Raw genomic sequence first — 23,951 nt, 5'->3', positions numbered from 1 at the left:
TTTGCCCTTGTTTTTGAAATGTATTTTTGCTGGGTATAGAATCCTGGGCTGACTTTCTTCCCACTATCTGCAAAGGATGTTGCTCCCCTGCCTTCTCACGTGCCCTGTTTTTAATGGGAAGTCTGCTGTCAGCCTTGTCTTTGTTCCTCTGTGTCTTTTTCTCAGGCTGCTTTTTAAGATTTTATTTTGGTCACTATTTTTGAGCAGTTTGGTTATGATGTGCATGGTAGGTTTTTTTGTGCTTGGGGTTCATTGCTGAAGCTTCTTGTGTCAGTGGGTTTATAGTTTTCATCAAGTTTGGAAAATTTTCAGCCTCCTTTGGGGAGTCCAATAACCCATGGCTGCACTGAGGACTGGAAACTCTCAAAGCACTAAGCCAGGGTAAGCATAGGACTCATTGTGTTTCTCGTCTCTCAGAGATCATCCTTGGTTGCCTTGTTTCATGCATTTTCTCACATTTTTGTTCCAGTGAGAAGATAAATATGGACTCCATCTTGTTACTCCATCTTGGCCAGAAGCAGATGTCACTTATGTTTGTATTTTAAGACACAGTTTGACCAGCCTGGTTATGTTATTTTTTTTTAATTAAAAATAACTTGTGTTAAGCACACATTGAATAGCAGTGTAAAACTGAATATCTAGCAGCCAGTTTGAATTTAGAACTTGACCATAGATGTGGAGAATTGGAAGATGACATAGAGCTGATTATAATTGATCATGATCTGCGTAGAGCAGTGGTTCTTAACCTTGACCCTACATTTGAATCACCTGAGACAGTTAAAGAGTACTGATGATTCAGACCCACCCCAGCAGTTCTGGTCTAGTTTGTCTGAAGCCTGGCCTGGACATCAGGATAATTGGAAGCCCCCAGGTGATTTTGATGTCCAGCAGAGGTACAGAGTCACAGGTGAAGTGGACAGCTCCTGATCCTCCTCCACGTGTTCACAGCCATCTCTAATCCTCTTCCTGTTGTTCTTCTCTCCACGTCCTCCTTTCCCCCAGCAAAGTCCAGGTTCTCTATGGGGGGACAGACCTGTTTGACTATGAAGTGCGCAGGACGTTCAACAATGACATGCTCCTGGCCTTCATCAGCAGCAGCTGCATCGCTGCCCTGGTCTACGTCCTCACCTCCTGCTCAGGTAGGGCTTCTCTCAAGCCAGCCCCCTTCTCCCCTCCCAGGGTGCTCATGTCTACCCAGGGCCCGCCTTCTCAAGAATGCCACAGTACTCTTGAACCGAGCATGTCAGAGCCCCTGCGCAGTTGGACCTTTTGCCTGTTGACCATCTGTCTCCTGTTGATAGCCTTGTGTTGGGGAGCCTGGGGTATTGTATTCCTTTGTGGATTACTTTGTAGCCTATTTTGGGTCCCAAGTCAACGGCCCTCTGTCCCCGATCACTTTTTCACCTCCGCGTGCTGCTAGTTGCTAGCGTGGACACTAGCTGCTGCTTACTCCTGTCTGTATACAGTAAGCACATTCTACTGCCCAAGCAAACAATGGTAATACTTTCCAAAAATGGGAAAGACATTAATTCATCCATGCAACAGATATTTACTGGGCACCAAACTGTATGCCAGATGCTGTAAGGTGCCAGGGATCCAGACACAGTTCCTAGCCCCAGGTCATACGTGATGTTCATAAGGCTCTTGAGGTAAAGTCTGCAAAGAGGAGGACAGCCTGACCTACTCAGGGATGGCTCCATCTGCCACTTGGGCCTCCTGTCCGGTGCCCTCTTTGGGCGTGGAAAACTGAGAATTAGCCCTGTGCTGGGAACAGAGTCATGAATGGTGCCCAGGGTTGAGGGGAAGAGACAGGACCCAGCTGAGGTCAGGGACTCTAATGGGGCTTGTGTCCCATGAGGGTCCCCCCACCTTCTCCCTCGTGCCTCTTACCCTGCCCAGTGTTCCTGTCCTTCTTCGGGATTGCCAGCATTGGTCTCAGCTGCCTGGTGGCCCTCTTCCTGTACCACGTGGTCTTTGGTATCCAGTACTTGGGCATCCTGAATGGGGTGGCCGCCTTCGTGATCGTGGGCATTGGTGAGTCGTCTCTGTTGCCATGGCAGTGCACCTCCCACATGGGAAGTCTGCCGCATCCCCTTTCTCCCTGGATACAAAGCCTGGCTTTCCTGGGGGCTCTACACAGCTCCTGCTGAGGCCTAGAGCCTTGGAGTGTGGGCTTAGAATGTGGGTGGTGGGCCAGGCGCGGTGGCTCACACCTGTAATCCCAGCACTTTGGGAGGCCAAGGTGGGTGGATCACGAGTTCAGGAGATCGAGACCATCCTGGCTAACATGGTGAAATCCCGTCTCTACTCAAAATACAAAAAAAAAAATTAGCCGGGTATGGTGGCAGGCGCCTGTAGTTCCAGCTGCTTGGGAGGCTGAGGCAGGAGAATGGTGTGAACCTGGGAGGCGGAGCTTGCAATGAGCTGAGATGGCGCCACTGCACTCCAGCCTGGGCGACTGAGCAAGACTCCAGCTCAAAAACAAACAAACAAACAAAAAGAATGTGGGTGGTGGGCAGATCCTTGGCATAGGGTGAGTGGAGAGAGCAGGAAGGTTTGCTGGATGGAAGTGAGGATGGTGGGAAAGGCCCAGGAAGTATGGGAAGGAGGCCAGGATGTGGGAGAAGGTACCTAGCTCTGGGTGAGGTTGGGGCCAAGGAGTGTGGTGGGTGGAGCTTGAACTCTTGGTGGGAGGAGCTAGTCAGAGGGGTCTTTCCACACTCTAAGCTGAGAAGCAGGACTCCTGCAGTCTGACCTCCCAGGAGGCGACTCAGACTTGGTCTAGGGCCAGGTTGGGCCTGATCCTGGAGATAGCAGAATGATGCTGAGCCTGGCCCGGGACTCCCTCCCACAGGTGTGGACGACGTCTTTGTGTTCATCAACACCTACCGCCAGGCCACCCACCTGGAAGACCCACAGCTGCGCATGATCCACACCGTCCAAACTGCAGGCAAGGCCACCTTCTTCACCTCCCTGACCACGGCAGCCGCCTACGCAGCTAACGTCTTCTCCCAGGTGCGGACCTGCCCTCCATTCCTGTCCTGGCCTCCCACCCGCCCGTGTATACCTAGGCCCTGATCTCTGTTCTTCCCACCACCGCTTGAGTGGCCATATAGCCTTCACCTCAAGGTACTTGCCTCATCTCTAGAGTTCATTTTTGTCACGAATCACCCATTACCCAAACTTAACAAGTGTGAATGTTATAATAATCCAGACGGCATTTATTAGGGATCCTCAGTAGTAGTAATCCAACCTCTACCCTGGAGAACATTTGGCAGTTTCCAAAGCTCTTTCTCATTTATCTTCATTACCATGGTAATTGACAAAGGTACCATTACCATCCTATTTTCCAAAAAAATCTTGACCCTTGAGAGGTAAAGTGGCTTCCTCAGGATCACACAGCAGATAAGTGAGAAGCCTGACCAAGTCCACGGCCATTCCTGCTCTGCCTGCTTCTGGCTGCGTTTTCCTCCCTCGCGCTGACTTCCTCTTGCTGCCTCTGAGTGGGGCTTAGGAGAAGGCATTGAGCCCAGGCTGGGTTCTTGGTGTGGGAAGACAGTGAATTGGCCCAAGTCTTTGAGAGACTTTATGACCTGGGCTGAGTAGTCCCTCTGGAAACCAGTAGATGCTTTAGGATTATCCAGGTCCTTCTAGAGAAATCACTTCTGGAAGGTAGGCAGAACTGGGTTCAGCTTCTGCTGTGTGACCTTGGGCAGGCTGTGTGACCTCTCTGAGCCTTGCTTTCCTCATGTGTGGATTATCCAGGGACTGAGATGCGAGGATGATGGTGAAAGTGTTTCACAGAGTGCAGGCTGCTCTGTTGGTGGTTACAGCTTCCTTCCAACTAGCACCTCCCTGTGTGGTCCCTGTCGTACTTCTGGAACATACCCATTGCTCCTAGTCCCCAGGGTCCCTGCCTCCTTCATGTGGCAGAATTCTCTCCCTCCCTCTCCCCACTAGCACATGGCTTGGTCCAACGGGATGTGTCTTCCTCTGTCCCCCATTCATTCATGTAATGACAGCTACTGACCACTGCCTCTGTGCCAGGCTCTGTTCCGGGCAGTGGGCTGCAGATAGACAAGAGCCTCCACTCGAGGTGTGAATCCTTCCTGTGCTGCTGTGTCCCCTGTCCCCTGATACCAGCCCTTGGTGTCACCACCAGTGAGGCTGGTGGTTGGCATTCTGGCAGCCTGGGCCACCTCCTACTGCCTCAGTCTGGGCCGGATCTGGGATCCTGAGTGTCTCTGGCTGCAGGGGGGCACCCAGGCCCACTGACTCCAGGTCCAGCCAGCCCCACATCCCTCTCTTCCTTTCCATCACCAGATCCCAGCCGTCCACGACTTTGGCCTGTTCATGTCTCTCATCGTGTCCTGCTGCTGGCTGGCCGTGCTTGTCACCATGCCTGCAGCCCTGGGCCTCTGGAGCCTCTACCTGGCACCGCTGGAGAGCTCCTGCCAGACCAGGTAAGTCAGGCGGGGCCTCTTCCCAAGCAAGATATCCACAACAGGCCTCTGTGAGCCACTCAGCGTACCACCCTCTCTTCCAAAAGCCTTCTGTATGCCCAGTCGTGTGCTAGGCAGGGAACAGGGAAGGAGAAGATACTTCCATCCAATAATTGCAATTTGGAGTCACCAGTGTCATCAGGAAGTGAGCAAAGCACTTTGGTCCAAGATCTGATGACATCACCATTCACTTCCCAAAGAACCCTGGGAGCAGGGTTCTCTTGCTGTGCCCATTCTGCAGATGAGAAAACAATGGCTCAGGGAGGTTCGGTAGCTTTTTCAAGATCACCCATTTAGTAGGCAGTAGAACCTGGATTTAAACCCAAGAACTCTGCCTCCAGAGCCCATGCTCTCAGCCACCATGTTGAGTGTCCTCAGGTTCTCGTCTGTAGATGTAGTGAGCCGTGTGCAGAGTTGAACGGGTCAGTTCAGAGTTGCTGCTGGAGGTTTAGGGGGAAAGGTCTTGTGGGCCTGGTGGTTGGGAAGATGGAGGGGGATGGTGGTGGAGTTGAATCAAGCCTGGGTGGCTGCCTGGGGCTGGGAGGATGGAGGGGCTCTGGGCTCGGAACAGCGCTCACTCATTGTGATAAAGGCCTTGGCCAGTGGTGGTCAGCAATGTCCACTTGCCCATGGTGAGCCCCGGAGGGGCTGGAGGGAGAGGAGGGCCCAGCGAGGAGCTTAGACTTGGGCCTGAGGCAGGACTCCTCAGCTCTCCCCACTCACATCCTCTCCCTTCAGGACTCTGCTGTGGTGGTGCGGGTTGGCACTGCACACGGGTATCCTGGCAGAGACACTGTTCTCTGTACCATGGGCGCTCAGATTTGACTGTTTTCCATGACAGTTTCATGTCATAGAAGCAGCGTTGTGGGGAAAAGGCACCTTTTTCTGATCTCTACAGAGATACCAAATAAGCCCCCGCTCTGCCGCCGCCCCGCCTGGAGCTGTCTCCCCAGTGGTCCTATTGGGCGCGGTCATGTTCCCTGTCAATCAGACGTGGGCTCCAAGCCTCACCTCCTCCCTCGGCAGCCGTGGAACCCTGGGCAGGTGACTTCACCTCTGCATCTCAGTTTCCTTTTCTATGAAACAGCTATGATCCCTGTGTGTGAGTCTCATGAGGATTAAGTGAGATAATCCACGCAGGGCTCCCAGCTCACTGCTGGCACGTGGCAGTGCTATTAGCCACACACACAGCGCTCATATCAGCCATGAGGATTATTCTGGTGCCCAGTCCCTAGGGTGAGCCATGTGTCTCATGTGTTCACTCCGGCTGAGACCTCGGCCATGCAGCTACACCCTCAGCCCTGCCCTGCTCCCTCCTCCTGGCTCCCCTGCGTATTAAGTTGGTGGCAGAGCCCCTGGGCCACACAGCAGCAAAGGAATGAGTCCCCTGATTTGATCACCTTAGTGCCTGGGCCACTGTGTGTTGTCATCCCCTCTTGCTGGGTAATGTCTGCTGTCCCCATTTGTCTCTCTGGAGGAAGACTGGCACCTGAGGGCCCTGGGGTAGACGATACTAGAAAGAAACCAGGTGACCAGCTCCCAGAAGTCTGGGGTGCTCATCCTGTGTGTGACGTCAGCAGCACTGTGATACCTGGGTTCATCTGATCCTCAGGGCCCTGCCCCCCTCTCCCTGGGTACCCAGGACCCTCTGGCTCACCGCTGTCCCCTACTCTCTCCACAGCTGCCACCAGAATTGCGGCCGCAAGAGCTCCCTGCACTTCCCTGGAGACGTGTTTGCCGCTCCCGAGCAGGTTGGAGGCAGCCCCGCCCAGGGTCCCATACCCTACCTGGACGATGACATCCCCTTGCTGGAGGTCGAGGAAGAGCCAGGTGAGAGCTGGCACAGGCCTGCCCTGCTGACCCCAGCGAGACCCAGCGCTGCCTCTGCCCGGGGAGTAACGCTTGATAAGTTGGTCCTGAGGCCTGCGGGCTTCCTCACCAGGCATCTGGGCTTCCCTGGAAACGAGCATGGACCACAGTGGGCTTTGACTCAGGCTTTGACGGGCCACTGCTCTGCCCTGGCAGTGTCACTGGAGCTGGGAGACGTGTCCCTGGTGTCTGTGTCCCCCGAAGGTCTGCAGCCAGCCTCCAACACGGGCAGCCGCGGCCAGCTCATTGTGCAGCTGCAGGAGCTGCTGCACCACTGGGTCCTGTGGTCAGCCGTCAAGAGCCGCTGGGTGATTGTGGGTAAGTGGGCCCTCTGCCCCTCCCCCTGTCTCGCAGCTCCACCCCCAAAACACACAGGAACTGGGAGCCCACCCCCTCTCGCAGATGCCCCAGGGCAGAGGCTTGGGCTGGGGTCTCTCCCTCTCCAACCCGCCCCGCTCCTTCCTGTGCAGAATGAAGCTGGTCACGGGCGGCTGTTGCTCATCGGCCCCTGCTGTGTGCCAGCCACTCACACTGGGCAGTAGCACAGAGCATGCCACGCATGGGCCCTGGAGTTAGACCCACTTGAGTCTGAGTCCCAGTTTGGCCGCGTCCTAGCTGTGTGAATTTGGCTATTCCAGTCTGTTTAACGCTCAGTTCCTATTCTGTAATTGAGGATGAGAACGGTGGCTAGGAAGGCAGCTGTAGTTGGAGAGTATGTATAAAGACCTCAGCCCAGCACGTGGCATGTAGTAAGTGCTCTGTGAATGTTAAGTGCTATTATTATTGTCATCTTCAACAGGATTTCAGGGTTGTGTGAGATCAAGTAGTGCACCAGCTCTTCATAAACTATGAGGTACTCTTAGGTGGCGGCCGCTTCTTGTCCAGCAGTGTTAGATTATAGCTTATAGTCAAACCCCACGGGACACCACAAAGCAACTGATCCCTGGCCCTGGAGGACCATCCCCAGTAAGCTGTGCCCACGGGCTGGCATGCAGGGCCTTCCCCCACGCCCTTAGGACACCCCCCCCCCACCTCCACCACAACCAGAGCAGCTGTCTCCTGGCACTTGGGAGCCCCACTGGGAAAGGACCAGCTGGGCCCAGCCCCGCCTGGTGTAGCGCCATCTCCTCACAGGGCTGTTCGTCTCCATCCTCATCCTGTCCCTGGTGTTCGCCAGCCGGCTCCGCCCCGCCAGTCGGGCCCCGCTCCTTTTCCGGCCTGATACCAACATCCAGGTGCTGCTGGACCTCAAGTATAACCTGAGCGCCGAGGGCATCTCCTGCATCACCTGTTCAGGTGAGGCTTCCAGCCAGGCCGTCCCCGGCCCGCTCAGGTGTCTGGGTCCCAAAGGCTGTTGGTCTGACAGATACAGGATCCAGGCTCCCCATCAATGCCTGACCTCAGGCAAATCCCACTCACCGATGAGCCCCCGTGTTCCCACAATTCATTCAACAGATGCTTGCTGGGTGCCTGCTGGATGCTGGCTCTGGGGAGGTACAGTGGGCAGGCGGCACAGGCTTCCCAAGCTCAGGGAGCTCACATTCCAGCTCTAGAGACTAGTCACTGTAATAGTAGATCTGGGCTTTGGTGGAGGAAGACTAGGGTGTCTTAGAGGCCCATATCATGGAAGGCTTCCTGGAGGAAGTAACGTCTAGGCCAAAACTCACAAGAATGGGAAGGAGTTAGCCAGGCTGGGAGGGGAGAGGAGAGAAGAAGAGGAGTTAACCAGGTAGGGAGGGGAGAAGAGGGAAGGGGTGGGGTTAGCCAGGCTGGGAGGGGAGAGGAGGGAAGAGGAGGGGTTAGCCAGGTGAGGAGGGGAGAGGAGAGAAGGGGTTAGCCAGGCTGGGAGGGGAGAGGAGGGAAGAGGAGAAGTTAGCCAGGTGAGGAGGGGAGAGGAGGGAAGGGGTGGGGTGGGGTTAGCCAGGCTGGGAGGGGAGAGGAGGGAAGAAGAGGAGTTAGCCAGGTGAGGAGGGGAGAGGAGGGAAGGGGTGGGGTTAGCCAGGCTGGGAGGGGAGGGGGGGAAGGGGTTAGCCAGGCTGGGAGGGGAGAAGAGGGAAGAAGAGGAGTTAGCCAGGTGAGGAGGGGAGAGGAGGGAAGGGGTGGGGTTAGCCAGGCAGGGAGGGGAGAGGAGGGAGGAGTCTAGGCAGAGGAGAGCACCAGAGGTGGGAAAGACCAAGGCCACATTTGAGAGAGGCAGTTGCAGGAGCTAGGCTGGCCCAGTGGACTGGGATAGGGCGGGTGGGCTGAAGTGAGGGGTCTGGATTTTATTCTAATTGTCACTGGAAACTAGTCACGAGGTTTAAGTGGAGAAGCGGGGTGATGGAGTCTCCCAGGTGCTGTGTGGAGGTGATTGGGGCACTGGGGTGGAAGCTGGCTGGGAGGCTGGGTAGGAGGCTGGTGGGGTATTCTAGAGGAGAGTTGGTGGCGCTGGGACCAGCATGCTGACGGCAGCGGTGGTGGAGTCAAGAGGTTTTTAGGAGGCGGTTTCCTTAGGACTTGGTGACGGAGTGAGAGTTGGGAATGAGCCAGGAGGGAAGATAGAGATGGCTCCTTGATTTTGAGGTAGCTGGCCCAGGCCGCGTTTTACAGAGGGGGAGCAGGGTGGGGGCAGGCAAAGTCAACCCAAGGTCATCTCACTTTGCCAGGGCAGTTAGAAACCAAATGAGAAGATGCCTGGGTGAGAGCTTCCAGCTCACAGGAGCGGATCTGCTGGCTGCTGTAATTGCCTTTATTTAATTAGGGCAGTGCTGAGATTAACCTAGCCTTCCCCTTGGCAATGGCAGCCAAATGTGTGATAATCCACTGCAGCTCTGAGAGGCACCGGAAGAGCCCCTCGCACCTCGGAGCCAGCCCCGGCCACGTCCCCAGCTCCTCTCCCCAACTGCCAGGACGTGGCATTGCTCCTGATCATCACCGCCACCACAGGCCTCCGGCCTGCCCAAAGGGCCTGCTCCCCTTCCACAGATGGACAAACCCCAAAGCTCCCTGACAACATCTGGGGCCAAGACCAGGCCAGAGCCCAGCCAGGACCCCAGCCACAGTCCAGCCAGGACACCAGCCAGCACCCCAGCCACAGCCCAGCCAGGACCCCAGCCACAGCCCAGCCAGCACCCCAACCACAGCCCAGCCTGAGCCCAGCCAGGACCTCAGCCAGGACCCCAGCCAGACCCCAGCCAGGACCCCAGCCAGAGCCCAGCCCCTGCTCCCTGTACCTCTTCCTCTGAGAACTGCCTTTTAGAGGGACCCCTTCAGAGTGCAGCAGAGTGCTTCGGCTTTACAAGGGGCAGGCAAGGCCAGACCCCAATGGGGAGGCAAGTCCCTCTCTGGGCAGGTCCCTTCACCTCTGCTTTCCACTCCATCAAGTGGGGTCCATGGGAACAGCCTCAGGATGGCTGTGAGGATTAAAACTTTGAAGGTGCAGTTCTCTCATTTCTAATTTTAAAAACCCAAAGGGCTAACACACAATGCTTGAAGCAAAACGGGCATATATGTCTCCCAACATGTTTGCCAGCTGATGACCTTGGGTCACCCTAACAGTCACTCCTGTTAATTGGATGCAGAGGATGTGATGTCCCACCACCAAGGGAAGTGTGGTATCATCCCTATCCAACAGAGGAGGCAGAGTGGCACAGAGAGGGCGAGCAGGGGCAGAGTGGCACAGAGGGGGCGAGCAGGGGCAGAGTGGCACAGAGAGGGCGAGCAGGGGCAGAGTGGCACAGAGAGGGCGAGCAGGGGGCAGAGTGGCACAGAGAGGGCGAGCAGGGGGCAGAGTGGCACAGAGAGGGCGAGCAGGGGGCAGAGTGGCACAGAGAGGGCGAGCAGGGGGCAGAGTGGCACAGAGAGGGCGAGCAGGGGGCAGAGTGGCACAGAGAGGGTGAGCAGGGGGCAGAGTGGCACAGAGAGGGTGAGCAGGGAGCATTTCAGTGTTTTTCTCTGGGCAGGCTGATGGTGCCTTTCTCTGGGCCTAAAATTCCTAAAAGTTTGGTATTTGATTTTTTAAAAGTTCTTCCTAGTTTCTGACCCCCACACACCCACCCCCTCCAGTCCCTGGGCCCCAGTTCCTGAGACTGTGTCAGATCCCAGCCTCTTGCCTCTGCCCATCGGGCCCAGCCCGGGATGCCCTGCTGTCCTGCTGTCCTTGACGTGGCGTTGCGGGGCAGGTCTGTTCCAGGAGAAGCCCCACAGCCTGCAGAACAACATCCGGACGTCCCTGGAGAAGAAGAGGCGAGGCTCGGGGGTTCCCTGGGCCAGCCAGCCTGAGGCCACCCTGCAGGGTGAGCACGGGGGGTGGAGGGTGGGGAAATCCTCCCTGGTGCTAGGGTTGGGGATCCTGTAAGGGGAGCAGATAAAATTCCTTCTGGATTCTACTTCAAGATGGACACTCTGTGTTCCTGGTCACTGCAGAGGAGCTGGGGATGGGGGGTGAATTTGGGGCCCTCACCTGCCATCCTGCCAGGACAGTAGGCTCCCACGACACCCTGGTCTGTGGTGCCCCCTAAGCCCTACCTGTGCACCAAAGCCATCCTGAGTGTCCAGGGGCAGAGGCAGGCGTCCCGGGCCCCGAACACTGGCTTATCCCTGCTGGAGTTTCCCTCAGAGGTGGGTGCTGGGACAAGTGTACTGGGGGAATGAATCCCCCATCAGGCAGCTCTGTCTGTCCCTGTCACCCTATGGCACTGTCACCACCTCTGTCCTACCACTGTCACTCCCAGCACCAGCCCTGAACCATCACTGGCACACCTTCACCAGGATGCCCTTCATCACTGTCACCTCCGCTATCTGGGCCACCCCATCCCTGTGCCCACCACCTCCCCCACCATCCCTCCCACCCCATCCCAGTGCCCACCACCTCTCCCACCATCCCTCCCACCCCATCCTGTGCCCAACACCTCCCCCACCATCCCTCCCATCCCATCCAGTGCCCACCACCTCCCCCACCATCCCTCCCACCCCATCCCTGTGCCCAACACCTCCCCCACCATCCCTGCCACCCCATCCCTGTGCCCACCACCTCCCCCACCACCCCTGCCACCCCATCCTGTGCCCACCACCTCCCCCACTATTATTGCCATGGGCCTGGTCCAGTAGAGAGGGGCACAGCCAGCATTTTGAGATGAGCCCAAGGCCAGGACTGAGCTCATTAGTCGACAGAGCTGAGGGTGGGCTGCTCCAGGGTCAGGAGAAGCCAGTCAAGGTCAAGTTCACCTCTCTTTCATCCTTTATTTGTCCATAGATTTCCTGGGCACCGTGTACATCTCTAAAGTGAAGAGTCAAGGCCACCCCGCTGTCTACAGGCTCTCCCTCAATGCCAGTCTGCCTGCTCCTTGGCAGGCTGTGTCGCCTGGGGATGGAGAGGTGCCCTCCTTCCAGGTGAGCCTGGGCTATCGTGAAGCGAGCCACCACCACTGGGGGCGGGGGGCCCTCAGGGCCACACTGGTGGGCACTGGCCACATAGGGAGAAGCAGCTTTGAGGATGAAGAACCCCCCGCCCCAAACCAGCCTTGTCTGTGACAGGAACCTGCCAAGTGGTGGCAGCATGGGCTTCGGAGTCAGCCAGGCCTGGATTCAAATCGTGGCTCTGCCATTTATTAACTGTGTGTCTTTGGGCAGATTGCTTACTCTCTGAGCCTCAGTTTCTTCATCCGTGACATGGGGATGTGACAAGCACCAGCCAGCATTGTTGGAGGTGTGTGAGGTGAGGCCTGTGCAGTGCAGAACGCCTGGGTACAGTCCCTCCTCGGGCAGTGGCGGCCAGGAATCTTGCTGTCCTTGGTAGCTGCTCCAGCACCGCAGAAAGGAGTCCCCAGGCCCACACTTGAGTTTTCCCCTTCGTGGGGGTCATTTGTTTCTTTTCTTTTTCTTTTTTTGGGAGGGTTGGGGGGAGGACAGGGGCTTGCACCGTCACCCAGGCTGGAGCGCAGTAGCATGATCATAGCTCACTGCAGCCTCGACCTCCTGGACTCAAGCGAGCCTCTCTCGTCAGCCTCCTGAGTAGCTGTGACCACGGGCACACACCACCACACGAGCTAGTTTTGTCTTTTATTTTTTGTAGGTACGGGGTCTCTCTGTGTTGCCCAGGCTCATTCGTGTTTCTTTAACATGGTACGCCCTCCATGGTGACAGGGACACGTGCCAATTTGTTTGTTCAGGATTTATATTTCCATTTGGAAGATGAGGTCTCTGAGGCTTTTCCTGCCTCTAAGCCTCTGCGTGTGCCGTTCCCACTGCCTGAAAAGCTTTTCCTTCGGCTTCGTGTGTGGCTGACTCCTTGGTGCTCGTTCAGGTCTCGGCACCCCTGTGGGGCCCCACAGAGCCCTGCCCCGGCGCCTTTCTCGCCTTGTCCTCCTCTCCCTGCCATTTATCCTGTCTTATCTTCCTTATTCTTGGAAGCCATCATCATTGCCAGCTCCACAAGGGTAGGGACCGTGCCCCTCAGAGCCTGACACAGTGCCTGGTATGGCACAGACACTCAGTGAACGATCGTTGAGGGAAGAAACGAGGCTCAGAGGAGGAAAGGATTTGCCGAAGCACTGAACTCAAACCCAGGCCTCCCAAGCCTGTGCCCAGGGCTCTGTCCCCGACTCCGAGGACTGGGATGGGGTGAACTATGCCGAGGAGGGAGGGGACGGAGCCTGAGGCTGGCCCAGGCTGAGGCAGCCCCCCCGAGTCACATGTCTTGTCTCTGTCAACCCACTGCTTAGGTGTATAGAGCGCCTTTTGGTAACTTCACCAAGAAGCTGACCGCTTGTATGTCTACAGTAGGGCTGCTCCAGGCGGCGAGCCCCTCCCGCAAGTGGATGCTGACGACCTTGGCCTGTGATGCCAAGCGGGGCTGGAAGTTTGACTTCAGCTTCTACGTGGCCACCAAGGAGCAGCAGCACACCCGGTAACAAAGCCTGGCAGACAAGCCGGTGCCCATCAGCCCGGCTGCTTCTTTTCTCTCTTTTCTCTCTCTTTTCACATAGGGGATGCCAGCAGGCCCTCTTTTTTTTTTTTTTTTTTTTTTTGAGACAGAGTCTTACTCTGTTGCCCAGGCTGGAGTGCAGTAACACAGTCTTGGCTCACTGTAACCTCTGCCTCCCAGGTTCAAGTGATTCTGCTGCCTCAACCTCCCGAGTAGCTGGGACTACAGGCGTGCACCACCACACCTGCTTAATTTTTGTATTTTTAGTAAAGACGGGGTTTTGCCATGTTGGCCAGGCTGGTCTCAAACTCCTGAGCTCAGGTGATTCACATGCCTTGGCCTCCCAAAGTGCTGGGATTACAGGCATGAGCCACCGCACCTGGCCCTGAGGGATGCCAGCAGACCCCTTTAAGAAACCTCTGGCCAGGTGCGGTGGCTCATACCTGTAATCCCAGCACTTTGGGAGGCCGAGATGGGCAGATCACAAGGTCAGCAGATCAAGACCATCCTGGCTAACACGGTGAAACCCCATCTCTACTAAAAGTACAAAAAATTAGCTGGGTATGGTGGCGGGCGCCTGTAGTCCCAGCTACTCAGGAGGCTGAGGCAGGAGAATCGCTTGAACCCAGAGGCAGAGGTTGCAGTGAGTCAAGATCGTGCCTCTGCACTCCAGCCTGGGCAACAGAGCGAGACTCTGTCTCAAAAAAAGGAAAAAAAAAGAAAAAAAACTGCTGTCTATTTTCACCCACCTGCTCAGATGGGTCTCTGCCCAGGGCTGGGGAGTGCAGAACATTGGCAAAATGACGGGCGCAGGAGCTGCTCCCTGCCTTGATAGCTCCTCAGGGGTTGCAGTGGTCACCTGGCTGTCCCTGTAGCATACCAGGCCCCTTTCCATCCCAGGCCCTTTGCATTTGCTGTTCCCTCTGCCTAGAATGCTTTCCCCAGCTCCTCACGTGCGAGACAACGTCTCAAGATTCAAGTCCCTGTCCAAAAGTCACCTCTCGGGAGAGGCTGTCCCTCCCCTAGTACCACATCCAGCCTCTCTCCATACATCACCCACTGCTCTCCTGGCCCCACTGCCACCTGCCACTATGCTGACCTGCAGTGTCACCTGTCCTCCCATGGGAGCACACAGGCATCCTGTGGTAGGACCTTGGCCATCTCTTTTGGTGCCGCCTCCCCAGCACCTGTCACGGTGTCTGGCATAGTAGGTGCAAATAACTGCTTGCTGAATGAATGAATGAGTACATGCCGCACTTCCTTGACAAGGCACTCACCCACACTCTAAATACATCATTAATTCAGAAAATGTTTAGTTAATGCCCCTGCCCCTTCCACTGGAAGGAGAGTGAGGGGAGGGCCTCTGTTGTATTCACTTGCCACAGGCCCAGTCCCTGCTAGCGCCCGGTGTGAAGTCGGGCCCCCACTACATGCCGAGTCAGAAGCCGCATTCTGTGCTCTCGGGGTCTCCATGCCATTCAGGGGCACCTTTTCTGGGGTTTCCTTCCCCGTGTTGTAAACACAGCCCCATATCCATTTATCTGTGGAGGCCATATTAGCTGAAGGTCTCCTCCCTCCGCCGTTCACTGATTTAACAAACTGTGGACTCCAACTGTGCTGGCACTGTGCTAGGGATATAGTAGTGACAAAGACAGATGTGACTCCTGCCCTCGGGCCATCTAGCAGGAGACAGGCAGCTAACAAGTAAACAGCAATGTCATTACAAACCATGATACGTGCTCTGAAAGAAATAGTCCCACTGTCATTGTGGTGGAGAACAGTGGTGCAAGGCCATGCTCGGTGACACACAGGGACTGTGGTCTCTGACAGGGCTCGGTGACACACAGGGACTGTGGTCTCTGACGGGGCTTGGTGACACACAGGGACTGTGGTCTCTGACAGAACTCAGTGACACACGGGGACTGTGGTCTCTGACGGGGCTCGGTGACACAGGGACTGTGGTCTCTGATGGGGCTCGGTGACACACAGGGACTGTGGTCTCTGATGGAACTCAGTGACACGGGGACTGTGGTCTCTGACAGAACTCAGTGACACACGGGGACTGGTCTCTGATGGGGCTAGCTTTGGAGTGTCAAACACCCAGAGGAGTCTGAACTCTGCATGGGGCTGAGGGGTGCAGCTTGGAGGCCGGGGAATGGCAGGACAGCACTGGCTGGGTCCTTTCCAGCCTGGGATCCTGACTTGGGCGGGGGGGGCCCTCTGCCTGTCCTCCCCTGAGCCCCATGCTGACCTGCAGTGTTACCTGCACAGACACATCAGTGACCAGGGGTTGGGTAGCCTGCCTGGATGAGCTGGAAACATTCTGGAAAGAACTTTGAGCTGCACTGAGTCTAGTGGTTAGCCAGCTGTTGACCCTAGAGCGCTTCCTTCCTATAGAATGTAGAGACTCCCTAACTGTTGGGGTTGAGGCAAGGCTGGGGACCCCTGAGCGGGGACCGCTAGGGTTGTCCCTGGGGCCCCTCCTGAACCTTTGTACCCAATGGGGGACAGTTTGAAAGCTGCTGGTTTTCTCCACCCTTCATGACTCCTATGGGGAGACTGAGGGGCAGAGGGGAAGGGCCTTGACTAGATTCCCATAGTCAGCCTTGGCAGGGGCGGGGCTAGAACAGCCTCCAGACCTCCAGCCTAGGGCAATTCCCTCAGCCCTCAACCTGAGAACAAATCCCCATGCGGGAGCAGAGCCCAAGTCCAGACCCCACGACACCCCACCCCCAGCCCCGGCCCACTGGCTTCACCTCCCCTGACTCCTCCTGGCCTTTCTGGCCTCAGCCCGGCCTCCGTTGCCTCCACAGGAAGCTGTACTTCGCTCAGTCCCACAAGCCCCCCTTCCACGGGCGCGTGTGCATGGCACCCCCTGGCTGCCTGCTCAGCTCCAGCCCTGATGGGCCTACCAAAGGCTTCTTCTTCGTGCCTAGTGAGAAAGGTACAGCAGGGGCACACAGGTGGGGACCTCAGGAGCTGGGCCCCGCCTTCCCTTACAGCTCTGACTCCCTGTTCGCAGTGCCCAAGGCCCGTCTCTCGGCCACCTTCGGCTTCAACCCCTGCGTGAACACAGGCTGCGGGAAGCCAGCGGTGCGGCCACTGGTGGATACTGGGGCCATGGTCTTCGTGGTCTTTGGCATTATTGGCGTCAACCGCACTCGGCAGGTGGACAACCACGTCATTGGAGACCCGGTACGGGGCATGCGTTGGGCAGATGCCGAGGGCCCCAGCTGCAACAGTCTTGCAAATAAGCACCTGTCCAGGGAACCACGTCCAGCTCCTCACACCCCCTCTTGGCTCCTCGATGGCTCCTCTAGCCCAGACAGATCCCCCATGGGCTCCTGGGGGTCCTGTTTTTCTTGAGGACTCAGCGGCATTGACCTCTTAGACTCACCCAGGAATCTGGGTTTAGGGTCCAAGCTGGGTGCCTGTGAGGGACTCGAATGGAGAGAGGGCAGTCCAGGTGGGCACCTCCTTGCCCTCCCCCTCACTCTGAGCTGGGCTGTGGCTTTCTCCTCTCTGAGGCTTCCCTCCCTCACATGCACTCCTGTCCAGTGTGGGGCTCTTCAGTGTTTGAAGGCACTGGTTGAGCTGGGACTGTTCGGCACATAGTGGGTGCTAAGAATTCCTGGGAGGAAGGACGGGCAGGTGTCCCTTGCCTTTAATAAATTAGTCACAGCCCGGCGGGGTACACGGGAATGGCAGCCGTGGAGTAAGTCGGGAGCAAGGTGGAGTCGGAGGAGATCTGTGTGTTCAGTCCACACTGGGCATCTGCAGGCGCTGGGAGCAGGGTCTGGGGGACCAGGCAGGTCCTGCAGGACAGTGAGGATATGGCTGGCTGGGAGGGTGGGGAGAAAAGCAAGAAGTTCAGGTGAGAAGGTGGTGGGGGAAGGGGAGGAGGTGAGGCGGAGGGGCCTGTGTGGGGTGTGCAGTGATGGAAGCAGAAGATGCTGGCGGGGGCAGGACAGAGGGTTAGGGTGGGGCAGTGAGTGAGCAGTTGGAGGCTGACAACGTGAGGGTGACGGGTAGCAGGGAGCTGCTGGAAGTTCTTCCCTGGGGTTGGGGGTGAGCATGCAGGACTGAGTCCCTGTCTCACTGAGCGGCCTGGGCCGGCTTATGTCTCCTTGGGAAAGGGCAGCGTTGTCTACGACAGCAGCTTTGACCTCTTCAAGGAAATTGGACACCTGTGTCGCCTCTGCAAGGCCATTGCAGCCAACTCCGAGCTGGTGAAGCCAGGCGGGGCCCAGTGCCTGCCTTCAGGTGCGTGGGGTGTGGGGAGCTGTTCCTCCAAGGGAGAATGGACTGACTGGGGAGGCACAGAGGCTGGTCCAAGGTAGACAGCTGAAGGACACAGTGTCTGGCATGTGGGGGTGTTTTGCTGAGTGTCTGTGCTGTGTGTCTGTGCTGAGTGTGTCCACACCAGGGTGGGGTATGTGTCGGCAGTCGAGGGTTTTTGGATGTGAGCAGGCTTGTGTGTGAACAGGACTGGTGCAGAGGTGTGCGTGTGTGGGATGTGGGGCACATCTGCAGGAGTAGCCTTTCCAAAACTGGGGGGTAGGGCCAGGGACTGGCCCACAGCCAATGTGGATGAGGTCACCACAGGGGCGTCCCTGGGAGGGGCCCACACGTCATGTTCTACCCCGATGGCAAATGCATGTTGTAGGTTTCCCAATGCCGTTGCCAATGGTTACAAACACTCTAAGCCTCAGAGGTAGGTGAGCGCGTGGGCACAGGTGTGATGCAGGGGGACAGGCTCTTCCAGGGCCACCACCCACTCCCTTTCTTGCCTCTCCCCACAGGCTACAGCATCTCCTCCTTCCTGCAGATGTTGCACCCTGAGTGCAAGGAGCTGCCGGAGCCCAACCTGCTCCCGGGGCAGCTGTCCCACGGGGCCGTGGGCGTCAGGGAGGGCCGCGTGCAGTGGATCTCCATGGCTTTCGAGTCGGTGAGCCCAGGCAGCCTCGCTGGGTGCCGTGCTGCATACTTGCCCTGAGTGTGCCACCTCTGATCTCAGCCCTCTTCCCAGATCGGGGGGGATGCTGAGGCCCAGAGAGGTGGAGTGACTTGCCTGAGGTCACACAGTTAGTGGGTGTCAGTGTCAAGTGCTAAACCAGGCCCCCTGACTGCAGAGCGCTGCCCTTTCTTCCCATGGGTGGCCTGCCAGTTCCCTTCCACCTACCCTTTCCCTTCCCTCCTTCTCCACCAGCCGGGGATCCACGGTATTTTTTAGTCTCTGGTCTGTAGGGGCCGGTGGAAGTCCAGAATGCCCCCCTCTGCCACTGTGGGAGGCCAGGTTGGGGCCCCAGACCCTGGCAGCCTCCCTCAGGGTGGCCAGGGGACTGGCCATCCCCCATACCTCCCTGCTGCCTCTGTCACCCCTGGACGCTCGCTGAGCTCTGCCCAAGGAGGCATAGGCACACGCGTGCACATACACACACATGCACACACTCCTGACCTGAGCCCTGTGGGGACTCTCGGCCCTGGCACGTGGCTTTCCCCAGCTTGGCAAGCCGGTCCCTGCTGCCTCCGTGCAGAGACCTGGGCTCAGTCCTTGCTGGGATCCTGGTGTGCTCTGTGTCCCTGAGCAAGTTACTCGTCCCCTCTGGCCTTATCTGTAGAAGAGGGTTCAAGATCCCTGTGCCCCTCTGGCAGGTGTGGAGGTAAGAACACATGGGAAAGTCTGGGGACTAAGAATCAATGTGACAGCTTAAGCGAGGAGGTGACTCTCCTCTGGCCCCCGCCCTGACTTCCTTCCCACTATTTATTTGTGTTACTCATTGCACAAGCAACAAAACCAGCCACCAGCCAAGGGGGCCTCAGAGCCCTCAACAGGCCCCCAATCAAATGCAGACACCAGTTCAAAGACCCAGATGGGTCTTTTTTAGGTTGCATTTTTTTTACAGTGGTGAAATATACATAAGGTAAAATTAACCATCTTAACAGGTTTTTTTTGTTTGTTTGTTTGTTTTGAGTCAGGGTCTCACTCTATCACCCAGGCTGGAGGGCAATGGCACGGTCTTGGCTCACTGCAACCTCCGCCTCCCAGGTTCAAGCAATTCTCCCACCTCAGCCTACAGGTGGGTGCCTGTAGTACCTGGGACTACAGGCACCCACCATCATGCCTAGCTAAATTTTTGTTTTTGTTTTTGTTTTTTGTTTTTTTGGTAGAGAGGGGGTTTCACCGTATTGGCCAGGCGGGTCTCGAACTCCTGACCTCAGGTGATCTGCCCACCTCGGCCTCCCAAAGTGTGGGGATTATAGGCGTGAGCCACCGCGCCCAGCCAGTGACTGGTTCATTTTACTCAGTGCGAGGTTCACCATGTTGCAGCATGTGTCCGAACTCACCTCCCTCTGCAGGCTGAAGCCCCAGGCAGTTCTAGGCAGGAGAGAAGTCCCCACTCAGGCTCACCACGCAGCAGGGCGCCCACTTCCAAGCTGACCCCACCAGCACTCAGACATGCGTGCACCTGCGCACGCACATGCAGGAACTGGCTTGTACTTGGCAGGAGCAGAATTGATGAGCAGATACCTTAAGAACCTTTTAGAGCAGGGCGAGTGCCTGTTTCTCTCATTCATCATCCATGAGCACCCCTCGGGGCTGGGCACTGTGGGCCAGCCAGGCTGCTCCTGACCTTGCAATTCACAGTCCCACCTGCCAGGGCCAGGCAGGTTGCCAGGCAGTGACAAGAGTAGGGGAAGCACTGAGGGTTTGGAGACCCCAACGGAGGCCCACCTTGGGGCATCAAGGAAGGCTTCCTGGAGGAGACGGAACCCCAGAAAGTCCTGAAGGATGAGCAGGAACTGGCTGAGCAGGCAGAGGGAATAGCACGCGCTCTGCATGGACACAAGAGTGTGGGGGACCCTGGGAGCTGAAGGGGGTTCTGGTGGGCAGGGACTGTGGTTGCATGTGGACCAGTGCTGCTGTCACAATCACATAATACCTCCAGAAGCTGGTGGGGACTCATTTTGGATTGAATCGTTCATACCCTCCCCGACAGACGCAACACTCCATTGGTGGCCACAGAACAGACCAGCCATGCGTGGGAAGGGCGGGTGGGCCACAGCCCCTGCCTGTCTCACTGGCTCACGTCTCTCCCCACAGACCACGTACAAGGGCAAATCCTCCTTCCAGACCTACTCAGACTACCTGCGCTGGGAGAGCTTCCTCCAGCAGCAGCTGCAGGCCTTCCCCGAGGGCTCAGCCCTGCGCCGGGGCTTCCAGACCTGCGAGCACTGGAAGCAGATCTTCATGGAAATCGTAGGCAAGCAGCAGCCTCGTCCCCTCCACCCTGGGTGGGCAGGAGGCAGAGGGACCTGGGAGGGGAGGGCACAGAGCGGCCAGTCTGAGCCATACTCTCTGTCCTGGCCAAGAGCCCTGGGGAAACCGGGTGCCTCAGTGGCCAGGACACTGATCAGAGGCTGGAGTTTGGGTCCTCTCCTTCGGGGGCATCTGGCTACATTCTCTAATCTGGACTTTGGCCACCTAAAAAGTAACAGTCATGACCATGATGGCAGCTGCCAGTTACCAGCCTCTCCTGGGTGCCTGGGCTCTGGGCTGAGGGCCTGACCTGTGTTCTCTTCAACTCCAAACAAGGCAGGTGGGGTAAGGTCCTGTTATGACCGCATTTTACAGACAGGGAATTGGAGTCTCAGAAAGGTCAAGGGCTCACCCCAGCAGCACAGCTTGCTGTGAGTGCCCACAGAGCAGCGCACTGAGGCCCTGTCCTCCCTTGCAGGGGTGCAGAGCGCCCTGTGCGGCCTGGTGCTATCCCTGCTCATCTGCGTGGCTGCGGTGGCCGTGTTCACCACCCACATCCTGCTCCTGCTGCCCGTGCTCCTCAGCATCTTGGGTACGTGGGCGAGGGGCTGACAGGCATCCGGCCGGTAGGGATGGGAGCAGGCAGAGTCTCCCTCGTTGGCCTCCAGGTAGCAAGTGTCTCTGAAGCTTTCACTGTCACATCTCGGTGGAGGCTTCCCCCACCCCCACCCCAGGTCACAAGACCTTCTGCCAGGTGCCATCTGGGACAGTGGCTCATAGGACTGTCTCTCCCGCATGTCTGTGCTCCTGAGCAGAGCCAGGGTACCCAGGTAGTAGCCCTCAGCTCAGTGATGTGTTGCTGCACCTGTCCCCTCCCTCGGGGGTCCCCTCAGTGTGCCTTGTCTCTCCTGTCACCTGAGGGTGGGGGCTAGACTCCAGACCTCCCTGTTCCCCTAAGGCCTCCAGGGTGGGAGGTCTGAGCTGCCTCCCCTGCTGTCCCCTTGCAGGCATCGTATGCCTGGTGGTGACCATCATGTACTGGAGTGGCTGGGAGATGGGCGCCGTGGAAGCCATCTCCCTGTCCATCCTCGTTGGCTCCTCCGTGGACTACTGCGTCCACCTGGTGGAGGGCTACCTGCTGGCTGGAGAGAACCTGCCCCCGCACCAGGCCGAGGTGAGCACCCTGCCCACCTTACCCACCTCCCACCACATCAGGTCTTCTCCCACCTGGGTGCAGCTGAGGGACCCTCAAGGGCAGCTGGACATCCCAGCACCAGGCCCCCCCATGCAGGCTATGTTCTAGAAACTAAGGTTTCCCAAAGCTGATCCCCAAGCCCCAGGGACTCTAGTTCTAAGGTCCACACCCCCCAGCCTCAGTCTCCCCAAGTGAGCAATGAGAGGCTTGGGCCAGATGCAGGATCCCAAGGGGGCCCTCCTGCTTCATGTTGCCCCAAGCTATGGCTCATTCTCCTTCCAGCCATGACTCAGAGACCACAAGTCTGCTCCAGCCCCCGGTGACTTGGTGAGGACATGCTCACATACTCAGTGCCAAAACCAGCTCTGGGCCTAGTAAAGGTTTTTTCTTTAGTTTGGAATTGGCGTTGGTGTGAAAACATTCACAAATATGTAAAAATCAAATCAGTTACACATTCAACTGCCTGTGGTCAGAGGAACAAAATGAGTTCCAAGCAGGGCTCCCATTTATGAGGACCCACTGTGCAGACCCTCGCATCCTATTGACATAGCAGCACCCACCGGTGCGTACCCTCCCAACCCTGTGAGGCCGCTTGCAGCTCTCATCCCAGTGACAGAGCAGGAACCTGGCCTGGGGCGGGGGTGCGCGATTCCCCAGGTGCTGGCCAGAGGGGTCCCGCGGGCGGGCGGGCTGGGCTCCCAGCTCTCCTCTCGCCCCCAGGACGCCCGAACGCAGCGCCAGTGGCGTACGCTGGAGGCTGTGCGGCACGTGGGCGTGGCCATCGTCTCCAGTGCCCTCACCACGGTCATCGCCACAGTGCCCCTCTTCTTCTGCATCATCGCTCCGTTTGCCAAGTTCGGCAAGATCGTGGCACTCAACACGGGCGTGTCCATCCTCTACACACTGACCGTCAGCACCGCCCTGCTGGGCATCATGGCGCCCGGCTCCTTCACCCGGACCCGGACTTCCTTCCTCAAGGCCCTGGGTGCCGTGCTGCTGGCGGGGGCCCTGGGGCTGGGTGCCTGCCTCGTGCTCCTGCGGAGCGGCTATAAGATTCCTCTGCCTGCAGGGGCCTCCCTATAGCCCAGGCCGGGCTCTGGACACTTGCACCTTTGGTCCCGTGGGTGGGGGACAGGAACTGCTTCCCAGCTCGGCTCCAGCTAGCTGTGTCCCCAGGCCTGGGCCCAGGGCGCCCTGTGGGCCAGCGTGGAGGCTGACACCCACACAAATGGTGTGGACCGCACTGCCTTTGCGGAGCTGGGAGTTGGAGACGGCCGCCACCCCATAGGCCGTCTGCTGGCAGCCACACTCGGCTTTTTGCCCAGTGGCAGAAGAGACCTGCCCTCCTCCCATGCCCGGTCACCATGGGGGTCAGGTTATTTTTGTAGGGAGTCTCCCGCTCACACTGCCTCAGTGCTCACCACCTTCCAGTGTGGATGTTACAGGGTGACCCCCATTCTACCGATGTGAGAACTGAGGCGCCAGGACACAGTGGCTGCCCTGCCGCTGGATCAGTAGCAGAACCAGAGCTGCCTCCGAGCTCCATGCTGCCCTGGGGGATCACGCAGGAAGAGCACAGTGGATCCAGGGTGGGGGCCTCACACCCCCTACCCCCCTCTCCCCCGCAACCCTCCCAGCTTTACAGCAGCCAGTGCTGAATGGCCCTGTGGCCCTCCCTGGGCCTTTTGATCCTGGCCAGAGAAGACAGAGGGACCCGGCTTGGGCTTCTGCATGTTCTACCCCTGACCCCAGCCTCAAGGGGCCCCTCGAAGGCCCTCTCTGGTTTCTGTGGGGCTCCGCACAGCTTTCCTCATGGATCTAAGCCCCCATGTTTCCCATCTGACTCTGAGTGGATGTTTTGGGGGGTCGCCCCTGTGGGGAGGAGCTGCCATGCCTGCCGCCTTGCTCATGGCAGAGGGTTCCTATTAAAGTGACATAGGATTGCAGACCACCGCTGTTAACACGAGCATTTTAAGCACTGCTGTCTCCACCACATTTCTAAAGAAGCGACCTTGCACACTGCCTAGCCTGAACCTGGCACAAAGGCTGGGGCTGGCGCCAGAGGGAGAGGTGGGTGGGCTGAGGGTGCCTGACCATCCTGGAACAGGTCACAGGGCGCTCTGGGGGAGGTGAGGTTCAAGAGATGCTTCTTTCTTTAAGGGATCCAACTGGCTCCGCAGAGCAGGCATCTTGAGGATGCCTTTGGTGTGCCGAGTATTG

The 23,951-nt window shown here is 57.6% G+C and overlaps 1 protein-coding gene across 2 annotated transcripts in view; it reads left to right on the top strand.

Annotated features, from left to right (window-relative positions):
- DISP3 (dispatched RND transporter family member 3) overlaps window positions 1-23,709 on the top strand; it is a 56,323-nt gene extending 32,614 nt beyond the window's left edge. For both annotated transcript variants that reach the window (XM_015111426.3, XM_015111500.3), the window contains exons 4-21: window positions 1,003-1,139; window positions 1,900-2,034; window positions 2,855-3,015; window positions 4,324-4,463; window positions 6,184-6,332; window positions 6,528-6,689; window positions 7,506-7,667; window positions 10,532-10,645; window positions 11,605-11,741; window positions 13,073-13,257; window positions 16,089-16,219; window positions 16,298-16,470; window positions 17,412-17,538; window positions 18,078-18,223; window positions 20,381-20,540; window positions 21,015-21,128; window positions 21,544-21,710; window positions 22,452-23,709. In XM_015111426.3, coding sequence (XP_014966912.3) covers window positions 1,003-1,139; window positions 1,900-2,034; window positions 2,855-3,015; window positions 4,324-4,463; window positions 6,184-6,332; window positions 6,528-6,689; window positions 7,506-7,667; window positions 10,532-10,645; window positions 11,605-11,741; window positions 13,073-13,257; window positions 16,089-16,219; window positions 16,298-16,470; window positions 17,412-17,538; window positions 18,078-18,223; window positions 20,381-20,540; window positions 21,015-21,128; window positions 21,544-21,710; window positions 22,452-22,814 — 2,863 coding nt within the window. In that variant the 3' untranslated portion in view covers window positions 22,815-23,709. The remainder of the gene's footprint in view (window positions 1-1,002; window positions 1,140-1,899; window positions 2,035-2,854; window positions 3,016-4,323; window positions 4,464-6,183; window positions 6,333-6,527; window positions 6,690-7,505; window positions 7,668-10,531; window positions 10,646-11,604; window positions 11,742-13,072; window positions 13,258-16,088; window positions 16,220-16,297; window positions 16,471-17,411; window positions 17,539-18,077; window positions 18,224-20,380; window positions 20,541-21,014; window positions 21,129-21,543; window positions 21,711-22,451) is intronic.
- Window positions 23,710-23,951: the final 242 nt, after the last annotated feature.

The sequence above is a fragment of the Macaca mulatta genome, chromosome 1 (genome assembly GCF_049350105.2).
Source record: "Macaca mulatta isolate MMU2019108-1 chromosome 1, T2T-MMU8v2.0, whole genome shotgun sequence".
Classification (NCBI taxonomy): Eukaryota; Metazoa; Chordata; class Mammalia; order Primates; family Cercopithecidae; genus Macaca; species Macaca mulatta.
Note: the sequence above shows the minus strand (reverse complement) of the source record. Positions and strands in the feature narration are given on the sequence as shown.